The following is a 26,790-nucleotide window of genomic DNA, read 5'->3' on the forward strand; positions in this document are numbered from 1 at the left end:
TTTCTCCAACACTTTGTTTTTGCATTATATAAACGAAAATGAACATTTTTCATAATTTATTTGAGACTAAATTGATTTTATTTATGTATTGTTAAGTTAAAATAAAAGTGTTCATTCAGTATTGTTGTAATTGTCATTATTACACAGACAAAAATCGGCCGATTAATCGGTATCGGCTTTTATTGGTCCTCCAATAAATCGGTATTGGCGTTAAAAATCATAATCTGTCGACCTCTAGTAAAATGCAAGATTAACCTCAAGCAAAACATTAGGAAATGTAGTTGGCTACATTCTATGATAAACAGAAATATATTTTTGACCAGAAAAAAATTGCTTTTTTTTAAAAATTGTAAGCCAAATTACGTGTGTCTGCTAGCCAAATAGCATTGCACTTCTCACGCCACTGGAAGCAACAAAACACAGCAAAAAAAAAAAAGATATTTGTCTGTTTCGAAAATACAGATTTCTGTTTATTCTGTAGTCTTTGTGTACCCACGGCAACTGAATAAGGAAACCAGCTATCCAGAGTTGGCATGGCTGTACCCTATGGGTTGGCAACTTGGCATAGACTGCTCTGAATGTTGGCATAGTCTGCTCTGAATGTTGGCATAGTCTGCCCTGAAGGCTGGTGCTCTGAGTCATAAGGGTGCTATTTTATCAGTTGAATGAGAAAGGTCAACTGTGAAACAGCAGCAGACCACGCCAATAATCTTGATTATCATACCCAAGGTGATGAGATTGTGTGCGTCGGTGGTCAGAGTTCTCCAACTATCTATATTTCTCTGTGGTCAGGAAGGGCTCTACAGTGGGACCACTTCACTTGCATATGCGCCTAAATATTTTGATGTGAAACCTGGAATTTTTATTGAGGAGTACCAGTGCACCTAGAAAAATGTGGGATTCTAGTCTTAATATCTCAAATATTTTTCATTCAGTCAGCATAGAGCCCTGTCAGGCATGGCACAGTAAGCAAGACTCAATATTTTAAGAATGGATCAATTGACAGGTCAACACCCCACTGAAACCATGAAAGTAAAACAGGAAAAACAAAAAAGTCTGAAAACATCTGGGGAATCTCATGCAAATGTTATAAAAATGCAGTCTGTGAAGCTAGTTCTAACAGGCTGCTAAGTACTGTGAGGTGTAGGTGAATTTACAATAACTTGATTTACAATCAACTAAGACTAGTTGGCTAGTCGACACATCCGATTATAATTCGCAGAATAATAAAATAGCCAAGTAGATTAGCTGTAGGCCTACATCAGCATATCAAAGATCAAAGTCTATAGAGAGGTAAGCATGATTCAACAGGATAACAGAACCCAACAGATAACCTGTATTTCTTAAACATCTTAATCCTTACAAAAGTAATGTATACTGATATTGCATTTTAGTCAATGCCTTTCTGAATTCTGACAGAACAAGGCCATGAACAAAGGAATAGTAAACGCTTCAATGCTACACTACTATGGAATGATAAAAACAAAGGGTGGAAAAACACACTTAGCAGCACTATCAGACTGTCACACAAATACAGCAATAGGGATTTAGAAGTCCAATATCACTGCATTTCCTTTCCCAGATTCCCATATCACAACAGCAGGATTCCTTTGTTGTTATTTGCCACTCAACGTCATCATCGACTCCTGTATCAATCCAAATGGCTTTGAAAATAAATATATTTTTCAATGCGCACCTACATTTCACGATTTGAGCAAAAAAACAACTGATTCGATAAATTGAATGAAGTGCTGCACATAACCTATATTTGAAGGGCCTACATGTACCCATTCATACAGTGAATACTGAATAATAAGTTTGTGCGTTTTAATTGAATATTGCCAAATGCATCGGTAAAAAATATTGAGCTTATTTAATACAACCCTTGCGGTTAATGGATTGCAAAGCAGCATACAACTGACCTAAACGTTTAGAAATGGTAAGTTCACTTTCTCATCCATAGTCTTAAAACACATCAAGAGCAAGTGCACTGTTTAGCTCACATCTGAAGACTGAGGGTCATTTAGAACATACTGCGGATCACACTTCCTCAATTAAAATATTATGGCGACACTATGGTTTAAAAACTTAGGAACCAAGCTCGAGTTATCAGTGTAGCCCTGTTATCACCTGGAGTTGAAATATCTTCACGCCTAGAAAACAAAAACTCCAATAACTGTCAATTTATTGAAAAAAAGAAAGAATTACAGGGGGCGGTTTAGAAAATCGTCCTCCGAATCGTCCTCTGGAATAACGGATATTCTAGAGTTTTAATTACATAAGCAACGTTCTAATACTAGTCCAGTGTGAATAGGGCTTTGGTGTGCTCCCCCCTAAAAAGAAATAAAATAATAATAATTTTAAAATCTACTTAGGCGCACACGTGCTCCTTGTAAAAAAGGTCAGCGTAGAGCCCTGCTACTGACAATAATGTACATGAAACATGTCCCTGATAACTACAACTACCTAACGGACCCGACAAAAGCAGGTACAGACATCAAAACAAGGCTTAAAAGTGTAACTGGTAATAATACTTGGACTTTAAATCAATCACCAGTTTCCACGGTACATTTCAGGACACCGTGGTCTGACTAGATGCCTACAGCTTCTGTGGTCACATTTAACAATTCATGTCAGGCACAACACTATGCTAGTAGCTCAGGGTCATCGGTCCTCAGTTCACTTGCACATTGGAAAAACACTCATCAAACCACCAATTGAGAGGAGTTATTTTAGGTCAGCTAGCATGCTGGTTTACCAGAGATCTGGTTAGACAGAGTTCAGCATTGACAAACCACTCCCATCTCTGCCTGCAACCAAAATACACTGAAACTCTCCAGGTCTGCATGCAGGCGCATACAAACACCGAGCCAAGCGGCCACGCCACAACACCAGCATTAAATCTCTAAAATAACAGCTGGAACAGCCAGAACCTCTAACACAGCCTGGGATTTTCAGAGCTAGTTATTCTGTAAATAATGACCAGCTTGTGCACAGTAGGTCTCTTCTAGACAGGCAGGGCACTCTTGCAGAAATTATTAGAAGAGCTTTATCACTAATTGATAATGACAGGGGATTGAACATCTGGCACACACTGCAGTCTTCCAGAGGTCATCACCTGTGCTGGCTGCAATTGCTGTTATCCAAGCTATGTGGTCTGAGAGAAGCCTAAAGCAACAAGGGATAAAATGGATGGCTGCTGCTATTCATTCACATAAAGCATTCATTCTTAAACCTAACACATATCAAACTGAACATATCTTAGCTTTGTTGACTATCCACATCCTAGACAGAGTGGTGGAAGAAGTCCATTCAATCTTGGCTCCTCCTCCTCCCATGTATATTTAAGCAAGCCAATTGAGACAGATGGCAGGAACCATGACTTTGAGTGCAGTGACAATGTGCACCGCCACTGCCGAGAAGCAAAGAGAGGCCAATAAAACATGGGTCTGGCCATCATCACTGCAGTCAGAGTCCCCTGATAGAAGAGTCATGATTAGCAGATCAGTGTACACATACGCTGAGGGAGTGCTCAGTAGCAACACGGAGGTCTGTGGTAGACAGGACTCTGGGAGAGTCAGAGGAGAAGAGCTGCTACAGGCCAGGGCAACATATCATTGAGTGCTAGCTAAACCACTGACAGAAGATAAATTAAACTTTTATAGCGCTATTGATTACATAAAGAATCTTAAGGCGCTTTAAAGCAACAAACAGACATAAGACAAGCCTACTTAACAAATCCAAGTTGACTTGATAGGCCAACATTAAACTGAACAGAACAAAGATCAAATTAAGGGTTTTCCGCATATTTTCAATTGCCCCATGTAGGCTATGCAGTGCACTGTACAAATCATGGATAGTGTCTCGATCCTTGACTAGTTATGCATTGACAGGATTCAGAAATCAAGCTGCTATATATCACAATGGCATGAGCTGACGGAATAAATATTACGCATACTGGCACCAAATTTCCCAGTCTAGCCATGATTTTGTGTGGATTTTGTGGAATATTTGCAGGCAAATGACAATTTTGCTGAAGAAATTCTGACATTTTGTATGGCAATACGCAATGATTTTGTCCAATTTGTAGCGAAAATGCACTGTTGAGGGAAAATTTTGGGGTGACAGGTGGCTTGATTTAACCATATGAGGTAAATGTGCAGTGATTGGTTGAAATTGCAAGACCTCTTTTTGTAATGCGGTGATGGGTCAGTTTTATGCAATAATATTGCGATTATTTGACTATTTTATAAGTAATAGTGCAGTGATTTCCAAGTCCTCACATAATATGGTGTGAATTGTTGATTTCCAATCTAAAACGCATTAAATGAGCAGTGGCATTAAGCTGTCATGTGAAGGTGAACCCAACTTGGCTGTCGCAGACCCAGAGGGGGGCTGCTGGGCTGGCATGTCATTATTAGCAGTGTGTGTTAGACCAGTCCTCCTGTGCTGAAGGTCAGCCATTGTCCTACTGTGACCTCTGAGCTGGAGCTCAAAACAGGGTAACATAGGCATCTGGTGCCGACTGTGTTAGTGAGGCACTCTGCATTCACAAAAAAGACACACCCTCTCTCGCTCTCATCCTCCCGCCCCCTCCTCCTCCTCAGAGAGAGGAATCAAACATCCTCCTCTGTGCATAGATGCTATTTTGGCATCTATGCATAGTCACTTTAATAACTCTACCTACATGTACACATTACCACAACTAACCGGTACCCCCCCTGTATAGTCTCCCTATTGTTGTTTTACTGCTGCTCTTTAATTACTTGTTACTTTTATTTCTTAATCTTTAGTATTTTTTTTTAAACTGCATTGTTGGTTAGGGACTCTTAAGTAATAATTTCACTGTAAGGTCTACACCCATTGTATTCGGCGCATGTGACTTATAAAATTTGAACCTGAAAACACATTTTCAATGTCACCATGGGTCAGGTACCACTCAAAACACTGAAAGGTATACTAAACAAATCAGTCAGGTTAACATAGTCCCACCTCTTGTATAACAGTCAAATATCAAAACGTGTGTATTGAGGCCATTATGAGAATCACAAATACCATGATTACCGATTAGCTATTTGGCACAACAATAGATACATTTGAGGGCGCACATGTGTTTATGTTCTCAGGATTTTAATAATCTGCTTTATTTTCTAAATGAGTCTGGAAATGTGTCAAGCCTGCAACAACAAACAAGTAACCTATTAAAATATCCTAAAACTACCAATTCATTAAAAAACCTTCAACATCAAATTGCTTACACCAGGTGACTGCCTATTCAACCAAGGAGGGTCCATCAGCATAGACATACAAATAGAATCACATTAGCTACAACTGTAAAGGAGAAAAATATAGCTACCAAGTTATCAATTGAAGCTCCACTCCTAAAACAATCCCATAATTTCGGTTGCATCAGCTGCTGCAGCAATCCTTACAGGTGTAGCCAAGCTCTGATCTGGCCAGGATGAAATCATACATTCGGGAAGGAGGACTGCATAGCAACGGATACTGCTTCAAACACGATAGGGGTACCATCAACAAGGCGGGGAGGAGGAGAGTGACTTGTCAGTTTCAGCGGAAAGAGACGCAGGCTGAAGGATCCATTCTGCAGTAGGAGAGGGGTGGCGTCTTTTCTAACCGAATGGAGGATACCGCTGCCTTTCAACCCACGTGATCAAACAAACTATAGTCGATCCTCAATCGCAAAATAAAATATACAAATATTAAAATAACATAGGTTTCAAGCTGAAGCTATTGGTCAAGACAAATTGTAGTTTTCCTCCAACTCTTGTTTTTTCCACCGATGTGTTCCACACTTATTTCTATAAACTGCATGAATTCATTCAACTTAGATCATTCGTAAAACAGGGCCAACTGTAATGATAATGATTTACGTTACCGGTCTAGAGCCTTGATGACAGATCACAAAACGATCAAAGTTGTCAAGCTCACTGGATGTAACGTGATGGATGGAAGGAGTAGCGTAGCCAGTGGCTACAGGAAACACACAACTAATTTGGTAACTAGCTGAGCTAAAACAAAATGTCAGACCATATCTAATGTTTAACATGACAATCGGCCGATACTAGTTAAATAATATATTTACACGTAGCTGCCTACCTCCTAAATAGCTTTCAAAATAATGATACAACTGAGTGCATACGCCCTTTTCCATTATTGAACATTCTATAAATCGTGGGTAACGTTACCTAGCTAAAGTTATCTAGCTTGTTCAAGTAGATACCTGTATACCAATTAGATATGTTCGACAATACAACACATTAGCTGGTATACATTTGTAGTTGGTATGTGAAATAACTGTCACTCAAATCATGACCTACATATATGATCGCGAGGCGATCGGAACGCTAGCTAGCTTAGCAATTCGAATGCGAGTTGAAAAAGCAATGGATTCAATTGAATGAAGCAATTGGCAATGCACTCAAAATAAACGTTTAAAAGTTAATTAACTAGATATAGTTACAACGATAAATGTTTATGCACAGACTTGATGCGAGGCAACTCGCGACCCGCACACATAATTGATGAGTTTGGCAAGCCCGCTAGCCAGCCGGTTAGCCTAGGTAGCTAACGTCAAAATGATTTCCACTGATTAACGCTAGCTGCTGGCTGGCAAGCTAGAAAGTTGATATCAAATTATCGAGTCAACTTGATCAATAACATTTGAAAAATAGGTGCAAGTCCATATCAAATAGTAACTTAAATCAAGTAAACAACAGTTACTTAAAAGCAAATCAACCAGTGCCACTGGTTGGTTAGCACAGACATTTACAACTCTGATGGCCAGCTACCTGCTGCTCCAAGCGGCCTGTCCGCCATTTTGAGACATAGAAAGGAGGCGCAAAAATTACAGCCACATCGTCCTTTTCCCCACTTAGCGTTTCTTCGATACTCAATATCTGATGCAAAACAACTTACCCTATAGTTTTTCCTGAATATCCTTTGCCAGTTCGGACAGTTATACAAGCCAAGAGGACGTATTTTTCGTTCCAAAATAAGGGACTTCTGATCTCGAGGTTAGAGTATGCCGACTTTTCTCTCTTGCAATCCTTGTTTTTTCGTGCCGCATTCGCCTCCCGAGTCGGGGACGCGCTTGCGTTTACAAACTGACAGCGACGCGCGCGCACGCCCTTGATCACAGCCCTACTTAAAAAAAATAGATTATTGCAAACACCCACTGATCACTGATAACCTACTCTAATGTTACTTAACAAGTAGCTATAAACATTCATTATTTTTGACTACACATCTTTACCCAGCCTCTGCCGATGGTGTCATTGACGCATGTTTACAGTGGATATTCAGATTCCAGAATGTTATCAGAACTTGATCTCTATTGATGACATAATTCATAGAACTATGTACTGCAACATTTGTGTGACAGGTCCACTAGTAGGATACCAAAAATAAACATCCAGTCTTTACACTTGAAATGCATGATAATATCATTGCATCTAATTGCATGTCCAACAAGCTGGATAGCTTGGAATAATTTCATACATTTAATCAAAGTTTGATTAGAGCAGATAACATCCTCTCAATCTTATATGTAAATAAGTAGTTAATAAAAATCCAAGCCAAGTGTTATTTGCTAGTTTTCTTTATTAATTTTAATACAAAAGCATACTCTGACCAAAAATAATTAGATTGTTATTTTGTAAAGAGCAACAGATAGGTACCACACAGCAAGGGAAGCAGACTTTAACACTAGAATATGCAGAAAAAATCTCATTAGTTCAAGAAAAGAGAAAACAGAAGAACAAACCCTCAAACAGACAAACCCTCATTTTGAGTGCCACACAGAGACAATGCAAGCTGATCAGTGCGCATTAGACATCCATCTACACTGAGGTGATAGAGACCAGATTTGTACTGTCTTTGCCCCATAGGACCTCTTTTTCTCCCCACTAGACAAGAGTGCAGACAACCCAGCTCAGTTGAACTATGAAATCTTGGTCAGAGCCTTCTATTTTTTTAAAGTAGTAAATAGACCGATCTATTGGTGGCTTCTTGTGTGACGTTTAGGTAAATAGATGTGTCATCTCAACAAATACACATTTTTAATTAAAATTGGGTAGAACACAAAATGCATGCGTGTAAATGTACATAATAACAGTCTCCTATGTTTGACATCGATGAAGTGCTGGGAGTGATTTGAAGAGCTTTGAATGTTCAGGTGACTTCTCCAATGCCTTATGGCCTTATAAACGCCCAAAATGTAATTTTGCACAAACATTTCACTCAACATTCAGGTTTTGTTTTGTAATCTACATTTGGAGACATTCAGAATTTAAAGACATCCATCCATACAAACCAAGGGGTTTACATAAGATGAAGCAATATGTAATATGAATGATCTGGAAATTGAAAATGTTAAATTGACAAAATTATACATGGTCTTTGCTTTGATAAAATAAACTGGAGGTCTGTCACTCCCTACTGAATTAATCTAAAGAACAGTCAAATCATTTTATCATAAAATTACTTGAATGTATCAAGAGGTATATTACTACACAATTAGAACATAATTACAGCTCAACAACAAGAATTAGTGCCTTGGTGATTAAATAGAATAGAAGCACCATGATTTGATGATCCATGGAAAAAAAATAGATCTCTAGGCAGACAAAAGCATTTTTGATCACTCTCAACGAGTTTATTCTATCAGAAATGTCTAAGTCTCAAACAATAGACTTAAGGATTTCAACAAGTTCACCAATGTTCATCAAGTAGCAGCCTTTGCAATTTTTCAGGTTCATGTCATCATCAATTCCATCAAATACTTGTTTATTTTGCTTCCCTCAAAGTCAATCGAATGAGAAACATATGAAATAGTTACACACTAGCCTGGACATATGCTTTTGAACATCCTTATGGGACAAAAACATTTTTCACATTAATAAAGCCTTTTCATTTGTTTCTGATAATTCCAAAGGAAGTACTCTCTAGTGCACCGCCCCATGGCCACTAAGGGTACTGCAAGACAGGACTGACATTCATAAAGGAGGAAGTTGAACCTGAGGGGAGGAAGGAAATGCACATACACTTCAAAAAGGAAACCAGTGATGTCCCTATGACATACATAAGTACAAATGAAAAGAAACCAAAATAAAATAAATCAAATTTTAAAAAAGCTTTGAAGGGCTGACAAAAAACCAATAACACCCTGGTTTCATTTCAAAGCATAAATTAGGCACAATCACATACCAAGTTCTATTATTGTTCCACAATTTTTTTCAGGAGCATAATAATCAAGAAATTCGTGTTTTTTCCCCTCTCTCTTGGTGACACCCTTTTACTTACAATGACAGCTGTTTGTCTTGCAGCAACACAAGTGCAGCACTTCAAAATAATTAGTTCCAGCATCTTCTATATTGCCTTAGTCACATACATTTAGACAGCACAACAATTTTTAGGAAGAAATTTGCAAAGGAGGGTCGAACACACTGCATGTACACAAGCGCACACACACCTCTATCAGTCCTTTTTGGTATATTGAAGCAGCCTTACTCAACCCACTTTTGGTGGTGCTGTGTTTAGTCTGTCTATTCTATCAAATGATAGGGTGAAGTTTCTCACATAATCACTTCATATGAGCAGATTTACAACATCGCTGGCCAAGAATGTTACATGAGAATAAAAGTTTATATTAGCCGTCCCATTATTTTACGATGGCTGCGTTTACACAGGCAGCCAATTTTTATCTTTTTGCCACTAATTGGTCTTTTGACCAATCAGATCTTTTGTCAATTTAAATTTAACCTATATTTAACTAGGCAAGTCAGTTAAGAACAAATTCTTATTTACAAAGCCCCGGCCAACGCTGGGCCAATTGTGCACCGCCCTTTGGGACTCCCAATCACTGTCGGATGTGAAGCAGCCTGGATTTGAACCAGGGATTGCAGTGAGATGCAGTGCCTTTGACCGCTGCGCCACTCGGGAGCCACCAAATAATTGGGCAAAATACCTGAATTGGCCTTCCTGTGTCAACACAGCCTTTGTGTATAAAAAATAAAACATTTGGAAGGTCGTGGCTTACCCAACCTAGCCATTACACTATGAAGTAGCAGAAGTGTTGCAAACCATGGCCATATCTGATTCCTTCTCTCAGACTACACAAACATACATGCACATATTCTTTAAAAGTGGCAAAATAGAAGACTGGACACATCTAAGATAAGAGACCAATAGTCTACTGCTCAAGCCATAGTTGGACGTTTCCTTTCTGCATTTCCATAAACATTGATCAAGTACCTGTCTAAACCACCAAGACAGATTTATTTATACATATTTCCACTCCTATTTTCTATAAAAACAGATATGGCTTAAAGGTAGACTCAGTGAAATGACGTTGCCACGAGCAGCACCGCAGATAATGCGATAAGCGAGATCCAAGACTTCGCACCAACACAGTATCAGCGCATGTGCATAGGTTCGTGTCACGCTGTTAGTGTGTGGTAGGTACGGGACCAAGACAGTGGGTGAGTTTAGCCTCGTGCGTCAAAGCTCTTAGCTGTTGCAGAAATCAATGATTCTATCTTTCAAATAATGGATAATTGACAGACCTAAAAATCTCTTCTCTTCTCCCCCTTTCATTTTGATTTTACAAAAAGATACATTTTTACAGAAAAAAGGTGTAACAAATCATTCTAAAAGATTGGTTGAGAGCACACTGTTTCATTGCTGTGATAGAACCAAAGGACACAGCAGCCACCCACCTGGGATAAATAGAAATACAAATAGTTTGACTGACCGTAGGGAACACAAGCGAGTAAATGGATGCCTGGAGGTGAGGTTTAACAATACTAAACGCACGAGAAGAGAACTTCCAATCTGTAGCCCAACAGAAATCACTGTTACTTTTAATTACTGTTTCTTAGTCTGATCTAGTTCACAGTAAAAAAAAATATAATAATTATCCCGAGTTTTGGGACAGGGTGTCAGTTGTTATTTCAAGGCAACTTGGGGCCATGGTGAAACCAGAAGCCCTAGTCGCCTCGGTGGCTCTCTTAGGAGTATTGGAGGTGTTGCCGGGGTAAACCGTGGTCCTTCGGCTAAAAGTTGAAGAGGGTAAAGGGAACAGTTGGTTGATGTGGAGTGGGATGAACAGTGGATAAGGCTCTGGTAATACAATGTCATGGTCGTCCTTGGTCGCTTTCACACACAGCCACACACACACTTACTCCTTCTGTTTCTTTACCAAAGCTCAAGGCTACGGGCTTTCAGATTGAACATGGATTCTATATTCTCCTTTTTATTAAATTCTCCTACCCCTGTATATACTGTAACTCTTGCTCTGTTACTCCTTGAAGCTCCTCTTATAAAACACTCTACCTACTGTATACATAGATGTTTCTCTTTGACTGCCCCTAACAACCCTTCACCCTTCTTGTTTTCATTGTTAATTTTTAGACAGCTCAGTTCTCAGGTCCACATGCTCATTCAAGGAGATGGCTGTTGCATAACATCTGTTTCCTTGCAGAAAGTAGTGTGGTGTGGAGGGTTTGACATTAATCAACATTAACATCCATGGGCATTTTGTCCTCCAGCTCTAGTGGACCATCCACAGTAAGCTCCTCCAAGCTTTTTCCTGACTCCTGAAGCTGCTGCCGCCGCTGAACCTCCGCCTTCAGGTTCTCCAAGTCCTTTTGGCTGCAGAGGGAATGGGATGGGATACCACAGGGGTTAATGTTGAGCCCAGACATTTATATTTTTTAAGAGTGGATGGAATTCCACAGGGGTCAGTACTGGGTCCTGGCACGTTTCCATTTTCAATTAAAACTGTCAAAAAAAGAAAACAAATGTACTACTTCACTTTACCTGAGTGGTATAAAGATGATGCCGTTGATAATATTGAGCTGTTCCAGAACACTGGCCATACTGGGTGCTGTGAACTGGAAAAAGTGTCAGAAAACAACAAAATCACACACTATTCTATGAAACTAACACCAACAATTCATTTGAAAAGATACTTGTGTCTGTAGCAATGGTCCCTCAAATTATTTTAGGCACTGAGCAAACTTGAACGTTGTGAACATTCTGTGCAACTTTCAGCACACGTTTACTGTGAACACTGAGGCTGTGCCCACTTTAAGTTACAGTTTTAACAGTAGCCATGTAGGCTACTATGGCTATTTGATCATAATGTAGGCCTACCAGAGTGGCCTACCATCAAAAACAATGGAGAAAATGCATCCCATAACATTTTAACATGGAAATAGCTGTTCTATCCTTCTGCCTACAGTAGAAGCCAATGTGTGGTGTTCAATGTAGGCCTACAGTCCATGAGCCTTTTGAAATAAACATGCAGGACTTGACATTACCCTGTTTATCCACTTGCCCTTCAGACAAGGAGGTGACTGAAAATGGTTGTTGTGTTGTTTGACCCAAGAAACCACTTTATAGAATAAAAATGTATTATTATTGCCATGCCATTATTACAGAGAATCAGGCAAACTATGCTACCCTCTGTCTATTGGCTACTTAGTTTATTCAAGCCTGTCTCAAAATACAACACTGCCCCTTTAAGACAAAAAAATAAGCTATTTACCTGACTTGCTTTTCAAAGAGGTCTAGAAATGTACACGTTTTGTGCTCTTGTAGGAAGCAATGATTCCCCTATTGCTGACTACAAATCATCTATAACTGGGCTAATAACTCACTAACAAGAAGAGGACATGAAAAAAATGCAGCTCTCGCTTTGATCACAAAACAAGCGCATCTACTCACAACCACTCATGCTGTAAATACAGTCCAGTGCAAAGTAAGTGGCACAGATCCATATATGGCAATGGTCTGATTGATTATGCCGCACGGGTCTGTGTAGAGTACGGGCTGAGTAGTGTGTCAATGAAATGGAATCATACTCCGATACATTCTGCCTACAACAATCTCTTGCATAGTTTGTTTTGTTTCAGTATGTTGCATTGAAATTGGCTAATATTGTGTTGATTCGATCACAATTGCCACAGTAAAGGGAAACGTTGATAGTGTTAACGGGGAAACTCTAGAACATTGGTCACCAACCTTTTCTGAGTCAAGATCACTTTCTGAGTCAAAGCGCAAGCCAAGATCTCCTGCTCAGAATTGTTTTTAACATGTCTTAAAAAACGTAAGCCTATGCAACATACCACCAATTAAAAACAGTACTGAAACAATGAGGTTTGTGCAGTAAGCTATAAGCCCAATATATTATCACCGCATATTGGCTTTGCTTGAATTGCCCTGCCAATGCATTGTTGTTCAGGCCATTTTTATAAATTATATTTCAACATTTGAGGTAGACTATATGATCACACCGGTAATAGATCCATTGCTGTATTACTTGTGAGGCACCGCTGAGTGAGCATACATTTAAATCATTTTTATTTTACTGGGCTGATGGTGCTTGCATCTGATGGTCAGTCTCAGCGGAGGGAAGAGAGGAGAATGAGGGTCCCCCTCAACATCCCTTCACTCCCCCTTTCCTCCACTGACACTGACCAAAAAGGGACACCGTCTTCCAGCTGATAGCGAAACTCGAGTCGCGCTGCATTAGTTCTGCCTCATGCAAATTCCATGTTGTTACTCATATGAACAGAGAAAGTGAAATATTCCTCGATATTAAAAGACCCAAGCCGCTAATAATAACAACGCAAGCCTATAGATACTTTCCTACTCATTCATTACTGCTGCACTGCTTTTTGTAGCGCTGAGTGGAAATAGGAAGGCGCATTTTATGGCGTATAAAAGTGTTGACAGTGCTGAGTAAGAACTTACCCTCACTCATAAAAACAGCAGCTCTTTGCTGTATTCATTGACAGTCTCTCTCTAGTCATGGTTTTAAAACGTTTTGAAATCTCACAGTATCAACTTCGCTGTAGCTTTGTTTTATGCCTGCTATATTACTGCAGACAGTATCTGAGCCATCCAATTGGCCAGAAAGCAGTTTGTACCTTCAGACACAGGAAATGGTTAAAAATGGCAACAGTTCGCTTACCCGGCACGCAGGTCAGCTGAATCGGGTGCACCTACCGCCAACAGCCCGAGCCAAAAAATAAAATAGGAACACAAGGATTTATCGTTGGGTTTTTTACAGAAATATTTGGCAATCGAGTAGGAATGCCTTCGAGATTAACCAGTCGATCGCCCGGTTGGTGACCACTCTCTAGAAAGTTGAGTGAACTTCAATCTCATTCTTCTCTCTGTGGGCTGATATTTTTGGGTGGCAGTTTCGGGCTACTGTGCGCGCAGTTTAGAGGGAACATTGGTCTGTAGACTACGCTATCATCTGGGTACAATACAAGGCCCTTTGATTTTGTCTTCGGGATAAAAACCAATATGAAACCATAGCTACACCCTAAGCCACGTGCCTTGAGTGGCATGATGCTGGCATTGGAGCCGTTCTTGTAGATCTCGTTCATGGTTCTCTGCAAAGCCACAGCCTGCTGTGTGAGGTACTTCAGGTACTCTGAGCTCTCTTTAGTCTTCTCGTGGGCCTCTCCCACCTGAGAGGGGACATAGGGGAAGAAAGTGAGAAAGAAAGCTTAAAAATATATTGAGACCTCTCAACTAATATCAGTTGTTGGTAATCTAGCACATATTCCACTTTTTTGTAATTTTTTTGGTACTTTTTACCGCTTTTTCGTGATATCCAATTGGTAATTACACAGTCTTGTCCCATCGCTGCAACTCCCCTACGGACTCGGCAGAGGCGAAGGTCGAGAGCCACGCATCCTCCGAAACACGACCCTGCTTCTTGACACACTGCTCATTTAACCCGGAAGCCAGTCGCACCAATGTGTCGGAGGAAACACCGTTCAGCTGGCGACCAAAGTCAGCTTGCAGGCCCGCCACAATGAGTCGCTAGAGCGCGATGGGACAAGGAAATCCTGGCCGGCCAAACCCTCCCCTAACCCGGACGACACTGGCCCAATTGTGTGCCGCCTCATGGGTCTACCGGTCACGGCCAGTTGTGACACAGCCTGAGATCAAACCCGGAAAAGTAGTGACACCTCAAACACTGCGATGCAGTGCCTTAGACCGCAGCGCCCCTCGGGAGGCTATCTAGCACATATTCTTATTTAAGCAAATGTTCTTAAGCCACTTCTGAGGAGAGGACGTGTAGAGCTTGGTGTACTGTAGCTGTATGTCTTACCTGGTTTTTGTAGATGGTGTAGCCCTCCTTTTCGTGCTGGAGCGCAGAGCGGAACTCCGCCTTGCTCTCGTAAACCCTCGCAACCAGATGATGACTGCAGATTAATAAAAAATAATAATAATTGCATTAAATCAACTGAAGATAAACACAAACTAGAGTTTAGAACAGGAAATCAGTTAATATACTGAAAATTATGTTCAGTCACTCAAGGAATAACTCTCCCTTGTCCTTACCTGAGGGCTACTTTGAGGGAGCGGGGTCCGTGGTATTTGGAGTTAATGGCCAAGGCGTTCTCCAGGAACCTCAGAGACAGGTCGTACTCCATTACTCCATGCAGCACCAGGCCAATGTTACTCTATAGGAGGAGACCCGGGACCACAGGGAGGACAGGTGTAAGGAGAACTGATTTGGTAAAGGTCACACACAAACACACCTCAAAGGCTTCCACAAAATTGGTACATAACTTCAGAGTTAACGTGGTGACACGTCCACTTACAGGATGGTTTCGATCAAAAGAAAATAAATTAAATACTGTGGTCCACTCACGTCTAGCAGCGCCATCTCAGGGTGGTCCTCCCCACACACCATCAGCATGAGGTAGCGGGCACGATACAGCAGCTTCAGGGCAGTGGACAGCTGACCGTTGGCAAAGCAGTACAGAGCCAAGTGCATCTGGGGAGAGAAAGCAACCAGAGGCACTTAAAAACAGCTAACATGGACCGAGATTTTTTTTTATGACGTAAAAAAACTATTTTCGAAAAATAGTCATTTTCATGGATACATACATATTCCTGGATAGTGTTGGGGTGCTCGACGCCCAGCACCCTCTCACTCATCAAGACAGCCTTCTGTTGGTTACTGAGAGCCTATGGACAGAGAAGACGAAAGTCAGGACTATCACTGGAATTGCTGTGGCCATTTGTTTTCATGTGTGAGAGGAATATAAGTGTGTGTATCATGCCTAGAGCAGCACACCTCATGGTGGTCTCCCATGATGTAGTTAAGGCGAGCCAGCAGACGCAGGCAGGCACAGATCTCCACGTGCATGGCCCCGTACACGTTGTTGAACAGGTTCAAAGCCTCGTTGATCAACTCACAGCCCTCCTTAAGGTAACCTGCAGACAGAGACCTTGTTAAAAACCCAGGCTTCCACAATTGTTGTACAACGCAAAAGAAAGTCATGTGAACGGGTTCAGAGAGGACACTAAGGTAAGTTGCATTGTTGAATGAATGTAGTAAGGCTTCTGCATGGTTTGTATGGGGAGGAAGGAAACATTTCTCAGCCTTCGTGTGTGTGTTGCATGTGTGAGTAGAGCTTCATGTGCATATCTGTTTAGCACTAGGAGGACCTAGGGCTGTTGAGGTGACCGTATTACCGCTACACCGGCAGTCAACGAGTCATGACGGCAGTCAAATTCCACATGACCATTTAGTCACGATAATTAGGCTTCTCCAAGCTCTGATGCTGCTGCTGGTCATTAGTAGCCTACCAAACATGCTAACTGCCTGGTATTCAGCACTCTATTGTCCCCTAATCACTCTACCATCAATGCTAATGTATTCAAAAATCTAATCAAACACTTCATGAGAGCCCATGAGCTCATGTTGGCAACATTTCTATAGGCTATGAAATTGAGTGAGAAAACAGAGTGATGGCTGCTAATAAAAAGAGGAGGATCCCATCAGCTTTCTATAGGCTAGGTCTACTATATTTATTTCTCAACTTTCCTAATATTAAGCACATTGCTTATCTTTACAACAGGAGTACAGTCTACCTGGCTGGCATGAAAATGAACCACAGGTAAAGCGTCCTACATTCGCTATTTAAGTGCATAGATTACATGTATTATTTCCCGCTGCCCCTGTTTAGAGACAGGTTTATGATAATATTCATTCTTTTTTTTCTTTTCTTTTTTTTCTCCCCAATTTTATGGTATCCAATAGGTAATTACAGTCTGGTCACTGCAAATCCCGTACGGACCCGGGAGAGGCGAAGGTCGAGAGCCGCGAAGGTCGAATGCTTCTTGACACAATGCCCACTTAACCTGGAAGCCAGCCACACCAATGTGTCGGAGGAAACACCGTACACCTGGCAACCATGTCAGCGTGCACTGCGCCCGGCCCGCCACAGGAGTCGCTAGTGCGCGCGATGGGACAAGGACATCCCTGCCGGCCAACCCCCCCCTAATCCGGACGACGCTGGGCCAATTGTGTGCCGCCCCATGGGTCTCCCGGTCGCAGCCGGCTGCAACAGAGCCTGGACTCGAACCCAGAATCTCTATGTGGCACAGCCTTAGACCACTGCGCCACTTGGGAGGCCCCCGATAATGGTCCATTCTAAATCAAAACAAATTTCACACATATTATTTAGTATATGTAAAGACAATATTAAATCAAAAAAAGTCTGATGGGTGACAATATTAGCCTATCACTTGTGAATGATGCCCAGCATAAGAAACAATGCCTTTTTTTTTTGCAAATTTCAAATCAGTCGCACACCTAAAACATAGGCCTACAATTTTAATAAGGTTTGTATCACAACTAAATTGGCCAAATAACTAAAATTAAGCACATTAATCCACTTTACAAGGGGTGTAGATCTAACTGGCATACATAAGCAGCGTGTGAGTTTCAAGTTTGGTGAAGATAATTTTCACCATAAAAACGCACCTTTATAATAAAAGCATTATTTGCATAATTGCATTTGCGGTATCTTTTGCTAATGGTGTTTTCCGTTAATGGAAAAATTCACGCTTATAGCCTACTACCATGTGCGCAATGCTGTGCTTATAATGAAGAAATAGCCTAATAGTTTATTTTAAGCTACATTTTCTGATCTGTTGAGTCAGCCACATTGCATAAAAAAGTGTTTGTTGCTTGTATTAAATTTGGAATCTATCGCATCCCACAACTGTCCCAGACTATGTATGTAATATTTATTTATTGCACAGAAAAGGTCAACTTTTGTACTATGAGTGATAGTTGCTGTTCGTTAGACCTAGTCATCTTGCTGTCTGATGAAAAGTAAATGTGGAAAGTTCTTCCAATATCTTCAATATGCACCTCGGAATTAGATAAGGACGAACGCAGTTGCATCCCCGATGTGTCGGTCTTAACTTATAGCCTGTGAGAAAGACCCGATCATGTGATGGAGAGGCGCTTCGGATTGCACAGCACACTCGGAGAGTAGGGAACAACGCAGCACTCCGGGCCGCAAAATGCATGGATTGTTTTAGGGTGCATTACGGCCACAAAGGGGATGTCGACATGAAATTCGAGGCATTACCAAGTGCTTGTCAAACTGTGAATGAGAGACTATTGAGAGTAAAGCCTGTGCAAAAGCAGAGCTCATGCCTTTCAAGCTACTTTTTTCAAATCATCATTAGTCTCATCATGCAGCCTTACAATGTATTAAACATCTAAACATATAGCCCAACGTTTGTAGAACAACTACAGTTACATTAATAACTCTAAATAAAGCACATAGGAGTACCTATTTCTTTGTTAACTGCCCAACACAATAGCGCATGTGCACACTCCCTCAAATCATTTGGAGAAAATATTTATGTTTTATTCAGCTATGTTCAATTATATTCTTCATACTATAAAATAATGCCACGGACTTATAAGCAAATCTTGTCTGCTAAATAAACTAGTGTAGCCCACAGCCATTTGGCATAGCCACATCAGGACACATCAGGACCTAACATCTTCTGAAATAGACTACATTTTCTTCATATGATGCTTCTTTAGACCTGTCTAAAATAAATAATGGCTTGTAGGCTATGTGTGGAAGCCAGGAGATGCTAAATGTGTTTATGTAAATTAACAGTCAATTACCGTGAGACCGACAGTTATTTGCTTGACAAATCACCAGCTGACGAAATGACGTGACCGCCACAGCCCTAGGAGGACCCATTCTGATCCTGCCCAGCAGGACTGGTATCCACCTCACCTTGCTGGACCTTGGCTTGTCCGCATGTGTGCTGCATTATTAGTGTGAGTAGTACTGTATGTCTCAAGCACTAGGAGCATCCATGCCGTTCCGGGCCATGCTGATTGAGGTCTAGTAGCCTCATGCTAGCCTCACCTTGCTGGACCTTGGCCTGTCCACTCTGGAAGAAGTGAAAGGCATCAGAGGCCTTGGGGTTGACGTGCTTCACCACAGGGAAGATGTTAAGGATGTCCTCCTCTGTGAAGGCAGGCTTGTGGCGACTGTCAAAGTTATACTCCTTTATCAGGATCTAGAAAACGCAGGGAGGCAGGAGACACAGGAAGATTGTTAGGAGGGAGAGGGTTAAAAACATGACATCATTCAAATACACATTCTGAATTACAATTTGACCCCTGGCACCTACTCCCTAGGCATTTCTGTAGATCTGAAGGTATTTAATAAATGTATACAATATGTTGAAAATCACACCTAGTCTAAATAGGGATTGATGGGAGTTACCTGGATGCCAGCTTTGATGGAGATTTCTCTGAGCAGGGTGATCTTCTGAAGGGCGTATTTCTCCACTACCTGGTCAGCATTCTCGCTGTAGAAAGATGCATGTTTTTAGGAAAACCTACGCCAACTTTTACCCAAGCACACTCACCAGTGCAGGCAGACATGGTAGCTGCCAGAATAGAGTGCTAACGTCAAGCCTACTATTGTGCAAACATCAATCCTAATTCCCACCCACCAGTGCAGAGTGAAGTTGTAGTAGCTCTGGGCCTCAGAGACTATGTTCTTCCACAGCTCACTGGGTGTCAGGCTGGCCCACGCCGTGTTGTCCCCTCCCCCCGGGACTCGGTTACGGCGTTTACGGTTCTTGCGGCGCGACACGAGCTCGTCGGCAGGCAGGTGTGCCACGGCATCAGGGAAGGAGGACAGGAAGCAGTTGAGGAAGTGGCTGACAGCGGCTGAGAGGGCCGACAACTCCACACCCTGGGAGATGGAGTACATAGTCTATTGTTCTCATATTTAATCAATTTCTTAGGGAGACAAATAAATACCTTCTATGATAAGCAAATAGGGATACTCATTTTCATGGTGCAAAAGTACAAAGATCTGTGTCATCCTAAGTACATCATAATTATTTAACAATCATTGCTTAAAAATAGCAATCACCTGGAGGTATGTCTTGAAGATATGTTTCGCACATCTGGTGATCAACTCGCTGATACCTATTCTCTACAGAACAGAAAAGATACAAAACCGTCAGAAAAAAACAAAACAAGCTTAATGCAGATTAATCTTTATGCATTGTCCTGCACCCTGTCCTGCAATATGTATGCAGTAGAAACAGATCAGTCTAGAAGGTTATCATTATGCTAATAATGCTATCATTGCCCTTCATTATATTTCTCCCGAGTCAGTCCTCAAGAGTGTATGGAGGTCAAAGGTTTAGGCTTACATAGAAGTGCTCCAGCTGTGCCTTGGCTGGGGTCTTGTCCACAAACTCCAGCACATTGCCTAGGTAACGCACATTGATGCCCCTCTGGTGCAGAGCCTCAGTCAGTGTGGCTCCATCCATAGGCAGAGCACTGTGGTCCAGACAGTCCTTCACCTGGAGGAAAAGACACATAAGTAAAATAAATTACCACACACACACACAAGAACAAATAACCAAGGAAACACCAACCCACAAATAGCTAAAAAGACACAAAGGCTAGTGATACAGTGATGTAAGTAAATAGGTTGTAATATAGTTAAGGTAATGACTGCTTGTGTGTGGTACTATGTTGCTGCCCTGAAACTTACCAGAGAGGGGATCTGACAGGACACCAGGAAGGCTGCAGCATCCTTCAACAGCTGCTTCTGTTTCTGAATGTCATCCACACTGTCCTCGGGGAAACGAACTCCTGGGGGAAAGACATGGGGGGGAAATGAGTACTGTACAGCAGAGCCAGCTGCCACACAAAACCTCTCCTAAAAGCACTACATTTACCATCATCCTACCTGGAGAAAAGATGTCTGGGTTGAAGCGGATGTCGAAGGAGGTGTTGCTGATGGAACCCACGGCTTTGCAGGCGTTGAGGACAACCTCACGGCTTTTAGGGTCTTGATGGAGACAGGTCAGGGTGGGGTTGGTGAGATCAGGGGAGGAGGAGAGGGGTGTTTTATGAATATAACAAGTTAGCTGGGCAACTCAAATCAAAATCATATGGGGTAAGTTCCCCAAAAGCACCACTATCATCTTTTGTCCAATGCCTACATGCATTGAAAAAGTTGAAAATCCCCACCAACAAACTGTTGCAGATCTTAGTTAAAAAAACATCTAAAACACATTGTCATTAGAGCTATTGTCAAGCAGGCAGTAGGGCCAGGGGGCAACTCCTGCCATCCCATACACATGCAATGATCACATACAACCAGGGATTATTTCCTTCTTTCTGGAGCTTCAAACCATTTGATTAACTGTCACACCAGCCAATGAGAAATAAACTTGACATATGTGGTTATTGGATTGCTATATCTCACACTGTTAGTGATTTTACTGGGGTCCATGCTCACCCCATAGGAGGCTAAGAACAGGACAGGGACACCTAGCCAGGTGGAGAGATGCAACTAAGACACCAGCATTAAGAAGTCTTCTTAGCGGTACTATGGATAAACGCTCTCAGATACTGATGAAAAACCACACATACACTCTTTAAAATGGTCTAAGGGGGAGTACACTAATATTTTGAAGATAAATACACAACCCAGAGGATGAGAGGACTAAAAACTACTAATGGTCAATAGGGAATCGTCAATGGAAATAGTTGGCTTTCAGTTCAACAGCTGTTTAGAATCTGTGGAATGTCAGTCCTGAACTCAGAACTACATGTGCCACGTTTTCATTGGTCTGTTCATTGAGTCTGGAGCAGGATACTTGTTATTTGGCCACTGGCCAAGTTGTACTGCAAGGACTTCTGATTGGTCAACCCCAGGCTAGGGTGGGGGGTTATAAATGACATCCTGTTTCTTTGTTCTGTGGAGAAAAACTAAGGACAGGGGAGACTGAACATCTACCTCCCAGCAAAACATCTATGATTCTTCTCAAATCAATCTATTTTTGTCTCCGATTTGTTTTGAGGTCTGTGTTATTGAAGAATAACGTCAACTGCTAACAACTCTCACACACCGTTCCAAATGCAAGTCTATGGAGAAAATAAACAGACCTCTTCTTTAAAAGCATTTCTCCACCGACTGGATATCCCCAGTCTTTCTCTACCCTGCAATGGTTTGGACGTACCGATAACGGATCCATCTTCCGCGGCTAAGGACTCAGCCAGCTCTTTGGCCTGGGCTAAGCCCGGGATACTATCCTCAGCCTTACCCTCCAGAGGGCTCTCGCACTCCCCATTCTGAATCGCTGTGGCAACAGGCACCAATGGCCCATTGGTGGTCACCGTGGGAACCACATTATCCTCTGTAGGGGTTGCCTGGGAGGCATTAATGGTTGTTGCTGCAGCAGAGGGACTGTCCGTTTCTGTTGTTTGTTCTGCCTTGGGGGCTGCTCCTATGGTGGTGGCTTCTGTTGCTGCTGGCTGAGGGGCATCAGAGGTGGAGGTGGTCTCTATCTGGACTGCGTCTGACTTGCCGTCAGTGAGGGTTTCTGTGGAAGTTTCTGAGGACTTGGCTGAAGCATCAGGGTTCTCCGTGGAGGGCAGGGCTGGAACGGCTGCCTCAGGGCTGCTATTCTCTGTCAGGGTGGCCATCTTGCTCTCCTTGTTAGCTTTCTGCTGCATCAGCTGGAGTGCTGCCATCTTCATGAAGAGGAGGTATCTGAGGAGTAGATTAAAGAATCTTTATTATCCCTGAGGGAGTAGGACATCCATTCAGTTACGTGAACATTCAAATGTGCAGACACAATCATACACTAAAGGGAACATCAAATGACCCTCGAGGGACATACCCAGGGCACCCTACAGTACCTGTGCTCGACAAAGGCCTCAATGAGCTCCTGTCGGAGGCAGGCCAGACGGTGGCGGTGCTGGCGGGGGAAACCATGCCGCACACTCTCAGGGGAAAGCTCCTCTCCTTCCACAGGCAGGAAGTTCAGGTCGGGGGGGAAAGTCCTCAGAAGGTCCAGGATGTAGTGGCGTCCATCGTTGCCAATTATGCCCTTACACTCAACAGAGGAACACAGCTCCACGGACTCATCCTTCTCATTCAGCACATTGTGTCTCTGGACCTGGGGGTGGGAGAGTCAGTCATTATGACAGAGAGAATGTGATAACCACAGTATGGCAGGTTAGAGGCACGGCAGTCAATATACGTTAAACATCTGTAGGCCGGTGCAGTGACAACAAAAACTGTTCTACAAAAGATATTGAAGTTTGCTTACTCTGTATTAACAAAAACATTCATCCCAAACAATTAGCAAACTTAAAAATAAACCATGAAACTGGCATTATCATATCCTCTTCCTCACCTTGAGTGGTCGACTGGTCCTCTCCAGAAGCTCCAGGTACTTCCCATGAGACACCACTGTCTTCCCAAAGTCGATAGACCCGTAGATAACGCTCTGCTCCTGCTCTCTCTCCAGAATGCCAGGGATGATCGACTGGGCCGTGACACGGTAACCACGATAATCCACCACCACTGTCCCCAGGGTGTACAGCCCCTCCACGTCTACGGCCCCATAAGCCCGGACACCGTTGAGGTCATTGGTGGGTGCAGCGTGCGCAGCAGCGTCTCCGCCCAGCTCACGGTAGTGGTCGCGGACGTCGAAGCCCAGAGAGAAAAAGATGTTGTTCCAGATAAACATCTGCATACGCGTCTCCTCACCAGGATTGATGGCCATCACGTTGCCGTCGATCACCGCCATGGAACCGCGAGTGGCAGCAGCCGCAAAGTCACTGTGGACCTGGAGAGAGGGAGAGGGGAGGAGAGTCAGAGAGTGAATGCGTAAGGATGTAGAGGATGGAAAGAAAAGTAGTCTGTGCACACTACAGGATATAGACGTAAACAGAGAAACGGACTATAGGATAAAAGGAGGGTGTTTCAAGAGAGAGTCGATGACCGAGGCTCACTGGAGAAAGCAAATAAGCATGAAAGAGTGCAGGAGAGAAGAGGGGAAAGGAGTTGGGCTTTAACTGCTGCTGTAGGCTGGCTCACCTTGAAGATGGCCCTCTCTCTCAGCAGGCGTTCAGGCAGGTTCTTCCGGGCCAGCTCTCTGGTCGTCTGCAACTCCTCATTCCAGTCTCGCGTCTGAATAAATAACAGAGACCCCATGTTACACTGACTCTAAAAAAGACTATTTTTGGTGTGTCTACCTGTCCAGGTACAGTGGGGCAAAAAAGTATTTAGTCAGCCACCAATTGTGAAAGTTCTCCCACTTAAAAAGATGAGAGAGGCCTGTAATTTTCATCATAGGTACACTTTGACAACTATGACAGACACAATGAGAAAAAAAAAAATCCAGAAAATCACATTGTAGGATTTTTTATGAATTTATTTGCAAATTATGGTGGAAAATAAGTATTTGGTCAATAACAAAAGTTTCTCAATACTTTGTTATATACCTTTTGTTGGCAATGACAGAGGTCAAACGTATTCTGTAAGTCTTCACAAGGTTTTCACACACTGTTGCTGGTATTTTGGCCCATTCCTCCATGCAGATCTCCTCTAGAGCAGTGATGTTTTGGGGCTGTTGCTGGGCAACACGGACTTTCAACTCCCTCCAAAGATTTTCTATGGGGTTGAGATCTGGAAACTGGCTAGGGCACTCCAGGACCTTGAAATGCTTCTTACGAAGCCACTCCTTCGTTGCCCGGGCGGTGTGTATGGGATCATTGTCATGCTGAAAGACCCAGCCACGTTTCATCTTCAATGCCCTTGCTGATGGAAGGAGGTTTTCACTCAAAATCTCACGATACATGGCCCCATTCATTCTTTCCTTTACACGGATCAGTCCCTGGTCCCTTTGCAGAAAAACAGCCCCAAAGCATGATGTTTCCACCCCCATGCTTCACAGTAGGTATGGTGGTCTTTGGATGCAACTCAGCATTCTTTGTCCTCCAAACACGACGAGTTGAGTTTACCAAAATATATTTTGGTTTCATCTGACCATATGACATTCTCCCAATCTTCTTCTGGATCATCCAAATGCTCTCTAGCAAACTTCAGACGGGCCTGGACATGTACTGGCTTAAGCAGGGGGACACGTCTGGCACTGCAGGATTTGAGTCCCTGGCGGCGTAGTGTGTTACTGCTTTGGTAGGCTTTGTTACTTTGGTCCCAGCTCTCTGCAGGTCATTCACTAGGTCCCCCCGTGTGGTTCTGGGATTTTTGCTCACCGTTCTTGTGATCATTTTGACCCCACGGGGTGTGATCTTGCGTGGAGCCCTAGATCGAGGGAGATTATCAGTGGTCTTATATGTCTTCCATTTCCTAATAATTGCTCCCACAGTTGATTTCTTCAAACCAAGCTGCTTACCTATTGCAGATTCAGTCTTCCCAGCCTGGTGCAGGTCTACAATTTTGTTTCTGGTGTCCTTTGACAGCTCTTTGGTCTTGGCCATAGTGGAGTTTGGAGTGTGACTGTTTGAGGTTGTGGACAGGTGTCTTTTATACTGATAACAAGTGGAGGACAGAGGAGCCCCTTAAAGAAGTTCCAGGTCTGTGAGAGCCAGAAATCTTGCTTGTTTGTAGGTGACCAAATACTTATTTTCCACCATAATTTGCAAATAAATTCATAAAAAATCCTACAATGTGATTTTCTGGAGAAAAAAAATCTCATTTTGTCTGTCATAGTTGAAGTGTACCTATGATGAAAAGTACAGGCCTCTCTCATCTTTTTAAGTGGGAGAACTTGCACAATTGGTGGCTGACTAAATACTTTTTTGCCCCACTGTATGTGTTCCTCGTAGCGAGGTGCATGGTGTGTGAATCTGTCCAGGTATGTGTTCCTCGTAGCCTAGGTGCGAGGTGTATGGTGTGTGTACCTGTCCAGGTATGTGTTCCTCGTAGCCTAGGAGCGAGGTGCATGGTGTGTGAATCTGTCCAGGTATGTGTTCCTCATAGCCTAGGAGCGAGGTGTATGGTGTGTGTACCTGTCCTGGTATGTGTTCCTCGTAGCCTTGGCGTGAGGTGTATGGTGTGTGTACCTGTCCAGGTATGTGTTCCTCGTAGCCTAGACGGGAGGTGTAAGCGTCCTCAGCTCTGACACAGTCCATGGTGTGGTCCACCTGGGGGGCGGTCCAACTGTACACCTGGAAGGGTGTGGCTATCCTTTCAAACGGATGCCGCTGGACCCTGCAGTCAATCAGAAACCACATTAACCACGTATCACAACGGGAATATTTCTCAGATAAGGCTTACCTGAATTATCAAGAAAAACAACTACTGTCTGGCTAATATTTTTAGCTCTTAAAAAAATATATAAATTTCTGATAATGACTAATAATTGTATGCTTAGTTTGTTTTCACCACATTACACAGAACTAATAAATAGCTCAGTGCATTGTGGTTAGCGTAGCCCACTTACCTTGTCTTCTGCAGGACAGTGAAGTTCTTCTTGAAGGCAGGGCTAATCTGGCTCAGCAGCTCAACCAACGAGTGGCTCAGGAAGCTGGGGTTGGCTGGCTTGGGGTTGAAGGTGTAGGTGGTCGACCTGGAACAACAACACCATGGTCATCTCTCATTATGGTCAACTCTCAGC

At 42.6% G+C, this 26,790-nt stretch overlaps 2 protein-coding genes across 10 annotated transcripts in view; both read right to left on the minus strand.

Moving 5' to 3' along the window:
• LOC129822592 (lissencephaly-1 homolog A-like) overlaps positions 1-7,128 on the minus strand; it is a 58,495-nt gene extending 51,367 nt beyond the window's left edge. Inside the window, exon 1 of one of the 2 annotated variants that reach the window (XM_055880939.1) lies at positions 6,937-7,128. The gene's annotated coding sequence lies outside the window, so the exon portion shown is untranslated. Of the gene's footprint in view, positions 1-5,356; positions 5,558-6,936 lie in introns of those variants that run through there. The other variant, XM_055880940.1, reaches the window with a different exon arrangement.
• A 474-nt stretch (positions 7,129-7,602) lies between these two features.
• LOC129822555 (clustered mitochondria protein homolog) overlaps positions 7,603-26,790 on the minus strand; it is a 28,326-nt gene continuing 9,138 nt past the window's right edge. For 5 of the 8 annotated variants that reach the window (XM_055880860.1, XM_055880859.1, XM_055880865.1 and 2 more), the window contains 21 exons: positions 26,617-26,742; positions 26,237-26,384; positions 24,246-24,338; positions 23,560-23,994; positions 23,060-23,319; positions 22,378-22,910; positions 21,099-21,200; positions 20,901-21,001; positions 20,554-20,706; positions 20,268-20,330; positions 19,840-20,105; positions 19,608-19,692; positions 19,245-19,398; positions 16,130-16,269; positions 15,940-16,020; positions 15,701-15,826; positions 15,388-15,509; positions 15,155-15,248; positions 14,370-14,504; positions 11,839-11,912; positions 7,603-11,670 (listed from right to left, as the gene is read on the minus strand). In XM_055880860.1, coding sequence (XP_055736835.1) covers positions 11,529-11,670; positions 11,839-11,912; positions 14,370-14,504; positions 15,155-15,248; positions 15,388-15,509; positions 15,701-15,826; positions 15,940-16,020; positions 16,130-16,269; positions 19,245-19,398; positions 19,608-19,692; positions 19,840-20,105; positions 20,268-20,330; positions 20,554-20,706; positions 20,901-21,001; positions 21,099-21,200; positions 22,378-22,910; positions 23,060-23,319; positions 23,560-23,994; positions 24,246-24,338; positions 26,237-26,384; positions 26,617-26,742 — 3,433 coding nt within the window. In that variant the 3' untranslated portion in view covers positions 7,603-11,528. The remainder of the gene's footprint in view (positions 11,671-11,838; positions 11,913-14,369; positions 14,505-15,154; positions 15,249-15,387; positions 15,510-15,700; positions 15,827-15,939; positions 16,021-16,129; positions 16,270-19,244; positions 19,399-19,607; positions 19,693-19,839; positions 20,106-20,267; positions 20,331-20,553; positions 20,707-20,900; positions 21,002-21,098; positions 21,201-22,377; positions 22,911-23,059; positions 23,320-23,559; positions 23,995-24,245; positions 24,339-26,236; positions 26,385-26,616; positions 26,743-26,790) is intronic. The other 3 variants (XM_055880866.1, XM_055880861.1, XM_055880862.1) reach the window with 2 other exon arrangements.

The sequence above is a fragment of the Salvelinus fontinalis genome, chromosome 24 (genome assembly GCF_029448725.1).
Source record: "Salvelinus fontinalis isolate EN_2023a chromosome 24, ASM2944872v1, whole genome shotgun sequence".
Taxonomy (NCBI): Eukaryota; Metazoa; Chordata; class Actinopteri; order Salmoniformes; family Salmonidae; genus Salvelinus; species Salvelinus fontinalis.